We start from the raw sequence: 4,293 nt of genomic DNA, 5'->3' as shown, positions 1-4,293 counted from the left end.
CCCCGGACCTCTGCCGTCGCCGCCCCGGACCCGCCAGCCAAGGGGCAGGTGTGAGTCGAGCGCCGCGGAGCACGCCGGGAGAAACGCGCTGCATCTTAGTCTCCTGCGCCTGCGCCGGCCCCGTGCGCCTGCGCACTGACATCCGCCTGCACCTGGGGCCGCGGTCTTCGGGCCCGCGCCTCTCCAAGTCTTCAAGGGGCCGCCCTGCGGTGACGCCATTCTCTCAACTGGGCCCTTACCTGTGACGTCATCAACCGGATCCTTGTGACGTCATAGTGCCGCGGTCCCGCCCTCTCGCCTTGTCCCCTGGCTCCTCCTTCCCCTCCCTCAAGGGGCTGGGGCATTGCGATGTATCAGGGGCTTGAACCTAAGCTGGCCCTCGGTGGAGCGAGTGAGGCGGACCAGGTGGGATGGCAGGTGAGAGGAGGAGCCAGGCCCGAGGGCTTGGACCTGAGGAGAGAAGCAGTGAGGGCTCCAGGTGAGGGATGGGACCTGCAGTTCGGAGACTTCTGATACCCTCTCCCTCCGTGCAAGGCTGCTCCGGGCCCTATTGCTGGGGGGACTGGGCTCAGCCTCGTGGGGTAGACCCCTGAACCCCGACCCTCTAGAACGCCCCCTGATTCCAGCCTATCCCTCTGTCGCCCCGGGCGGCTCCAACGCCACCTCCTGAGCGGCGAGTTCGACCAGCTGCGGGACCTCCCTGTCTTTGAGAGCAACTTCGTGCAGGTGTGGAGCCGCAGGGCCCGGCCCTCCGTCCCCAGAGCCTCTGCTCCCTAGGCCCCCAGACGCGGGGACCCCGGCTCTCCTGCCCGGTCCCCTGTAACTGTCCTCTCATGAATTCCTGACCTCCAGCCCATCCCACGTGACCTCTGACAGCTCCCAACCCTTCAGCTTCTCTGTGATCCTGGCCTCTGAGCCCCTTGCCTCAGTTTCCCAGACTTGACACTTAACCCCAAGCTATCTGGCCCCCGCCTGATTTTTGACTCCCCTCCTCATGACCTCATACCCTACCAAGATTCTCCACGTCTGCTCCCGTCCCCAGCTACCCGGCCTCTAACCTTGATCTGTGGTCCAGGTGACCCGGCTGGGAGAAGTCGCCAACAAAGTCACCATGGGGGTGGCAGCTTCCAGTCCTGCCCTGGAACTCCCAGACCTGCTGCTGTTGGCAGGCCCAGCCAAGGAGAACGGACGCCTGCAGCTTTTCGGGTGACTGTCCCACCTCGGCCTCGGCCGCTCCCTTCAGACCCCAGCAGCACGTCCAAGTCCCAGCTGTGGCCCTGGGCCGGGACACCCACTCTCTCGACAGGTTTCATCCTCTGCCTGGTTGGATCTTGAGTTAGGGTGGGGGCCTCCTCTCACCCTGACATCACCAGGGCGGCGAGACTCAGCTGGCTGCCAGCCCTCTCTAGACTGCTGTCCACCCAGGAGAGCGAGGACAGAGCAGTCCGTAGGGACCAAAAATGAGGGACTCGACAGGCACGGGGGAGGCAGTCCTCTGTCCCGCCTTCAGGAGTGGGAGGGCGCCCAGGGCCTGCTGTGTGCCAGGAGTCAGGCACGTGATCTGAGATCTTCTCTCTGAGGTCTGTCTTCACACAGTGGGGGTCCTCAGCCTCGTCCTCCAGAAACAAACTGGGGCTGAGGGAGGAGCTGCCTGTCCAGGGACCCACAGTGGGCCAGGATGGGCTGGGTCTGAGACCTCAGGCTCCTCATGCCTTTTCTTTGTAGTTTATTTATCCATTTCTCCCATGAGAGAGACCAGGACCCCAACAGGGTCTTCATGTCCTGACTCTCCAAAGGTGTGACCAGCCAGGATCGTGGGCACATGCATGTCCATCCACGTGTAGGGTTTTACCTTGGGGCACAAACCTGGGGCCTTCCCACGTGACTTCAGCTTTGCAGAGCTCACACTCCTGCCCTGCTGCTGTGGCCGCCCCCAGACATTACCAGCCAAACAAGCCCTGCCTTGGCCACCAAGCTGTGTCCCGCCTCCTGTCGTGCAGCATGGCAGGGCATGCCCTTGAGCGGACGTCCACCTTTGGACAGCCTGGGCTCCAGTCCTGCCTTCACTGCTTCACGGTGTAGGCCAAGCTCCCTACCTGTTTGTGTGTGCGCCTTCTCATCTAGAAAATGGGGATGAACAACCAGCAAAGGGTGTAATGGTTACATCGCTGGACTCCCACTGGGTCGACCACTGTTCGAGTCCCAGACCCAGCAGTTTAAAACTAACACCAGATATGTGTGCCCAAAATCCCAAGAAGAGAATGGAGAAGGAATTGTGGTGTGGCCATCCCCTCTAAGGGGTGATTTCTTGCTTTCTGTCTCTCTGTCTCTCTCTAGCAAGACCATGCACCCCACAGCAAAATCTCTCAAAAATAAAAGACAGGGATGAGAAGAGAACCCACATTCTAAGACTGGCAGGGGAGCAAACAGAGTGTTTGTAAAGCACGTTAGGACAGGCCTGGAGCAGAGGGAGCGCCCCGTAAATGGCCGATGTTCTTCCACCTGCAGGGCACTGAGGTTTCATGTGTGTCAGGTTACAGCCAGGGGAGCAGGGAACATCTGTGAGACTGTGCACAGGTGGAAGGCCATCTGAAAAGCCAATTCCTAGAGTGCTGGTGGTAGGCCAGGGTGGGAGATGTGGCCACCAGTGTCACTGTGAGAACGTGGTGCAGTCAGCAGGACTGGGTTTCAAATCCCAGCTGTGGAGCCGGGTCAGGACTGGTTTCACCCGCTGCCTGGTTGGATCTTGAATTAGACCAGGGGCCTGAGCAGTTCATTCACTGAAATCGTCCACAGGCATCCATGAAGACCTGCCGTGTGGCAGCTCAGAGCGTGGGGGAGCAGCCCTCAGTGAACTCACACTGCGGGGACAGCAGACCGAATAGACAGATGGCGGTTTATACAGAGAGGGGGCTGCCAGGGGGTGCAGCTGTGGTAGGCCCGGGCGGTCGTGAAAAGGCCTGGGTGAGGGGGATGCTGGGGTGGCCATGGGGTAGCTGGAGAGAGAGGTAGCAGGGCAGGAGGCCCGTGTGGCTGGCGGTGCAGGGACTGAGGGTGCCCCAGAACAGCTCTGAGCAGGATGGAGCTGACCTTCATCTCTGGCGTCCCATGGGGAACTGGCTATAGGAAGCAACTGAGTTGGGACCCAGGCTGATGAGAGGGCTTAGGAGGTAGGCCTGGGAGTGACCAGCAGATGGCGGAATGCTTATGTCGCTGCATTCCCACGATGGTCACACCACAATCCATTTTCCTCCGTTCTCTTCTTGGGATTTTGGGCATGCACACACATGTGCCCGGCATGAGTTTTTTAAGCCGCCTGACCCAGGACTTGAACCACAATCACTGATGTGGGAGTCCAGCTACATAACTATTTCACCACCTGCTGGTCCTGGGGATACTTTTTTTTTTTTTTTTGAAAGGTTTTTGCTATAGAGCATGTGCACTTGTCAGGAAGACAGAGAGAGACAGAGAGACAGAAAGCGAGAAATCACCACCGCCCCCCCAGGGGGGATGGCCACACTGCAATCCCTTCTCCTCCATTCTCCTCTCTGGATCTTGGGCACGCACTCACACGTGCCTGGTGTGAGTTTAAGCCACCAGGTCTGGGACTTGGTCGACTACATGGGAATCCAGCGACACAGCCATTATGTCAACTGCTGGTCCCCCTGGGGATAGATTTTTTTAGTAGAATTTATTCCTCTATTATTATTTTTCGATCTGACGAGAGAGTGAGAGAAAGGGAAAGTGAGAAAGCAAGCTGTCGGGTCAGGGCCTCACAGTGTGGTCCGCCATGTGGGAGTCCAGCACCCTTAACCACCACACCACCTGCCGGCCCCCTGGGGAGACATTCTAGAGGGGGAGCCACCAAGATTTGGAAGCAGGACTAGGCCCCAGAGAAAGCATGGAGCCAGGGCCCCTAAGATACTTGCTGGAGCACGTGGGGTCTGCAGCTAGGACTGGGAAGACCGAGAGGCTCTGCTGGTCGGAAGGTCGGTTGTTGGGGTCTGCGCCGGCCCACGACCCACTAACCGGAACTTGACTCTTGACTCGGCGTGGGATCTTAGCGACTGCGACCCACTGCGACCCATGGCGGGAGGGAAGCCGGGGATGGTTGTGAAAACCTGGGACCCGCTGCAGGAAAGGGCGAGGGAGGAACGCGAGGCCTGACCCAGCGCCCTCTGCCCCCAGACTGTTCCCCTTGCAGTTCGTCCAGCTCTTCGTCCACGACGAGAGCCGCTGGCAGCTCAAGGTCAAGTTCCTCACGGGCCGGCGCGTATACGTACACCCACCGAC

At 59.6% G+C, this 4,293-nt stretch overlaps 1 protein-coding gene across 3 annotated transcripts in view; it reads left to right on the top strand.

Annotated features, from left to right (window-relative positions):
• The first annotated feature begins 147 nt into the window (after positions 1-147).
• Positions 148-4,293, top strand: part of GARIN5A (golgi associated RAB2 interactor 5A) — a 5,169-nt gene continuing 1,023 nt past the window's right edge. Inside the window, exons 1-4 of one of the 3 annotated variants that reach the window (XM_027770349.1) lie at positions 148-478; positions 627-726; positions 1,076-1,206; positions 4,189-4,293. The exon at positions 4,189-4,293 is cut by the window's right edge and continues 139 nt beyond it. In XM_027770349.1, coding sequence (XP_027626150.1) covers positions 411-478; positions 627-726; positions 1,076-1,206; positions 4,189-4,293 — 404 coding nt within the window. In that variant the 5' untranslated portion in view covers positions 148-410. The remainder of the gene's footprint in view (positions 479-626; positions 727-1,075; positions 1,207-4,188) is intronic. The other 2 variants (XM_027770352.1, XM_027770350.1) reach the window with 2 other exon arrangements.

Source organism: Tupaia chinensis, unplaced genomic scaffold (assembly GCF_000334495.1).
Source record: "Tupaia chinensis unplaced genomic scaffold, TupChi_1.0 Scaffold000129_1, whole genome shotgun sequence".
In the NCBI taxonomy this organism is placed as follows: domain Eukaryota; kingdom Metazoa; phylum Chordata; class Mammalia; order Scandentia; family Tupaiidae; genus Tupaia; species Tupaia belangeri.
Note: the sequence above shows the minus strand (reverse complement) of the source record. Positions and strands in the feature narration are given on the sequence as shown.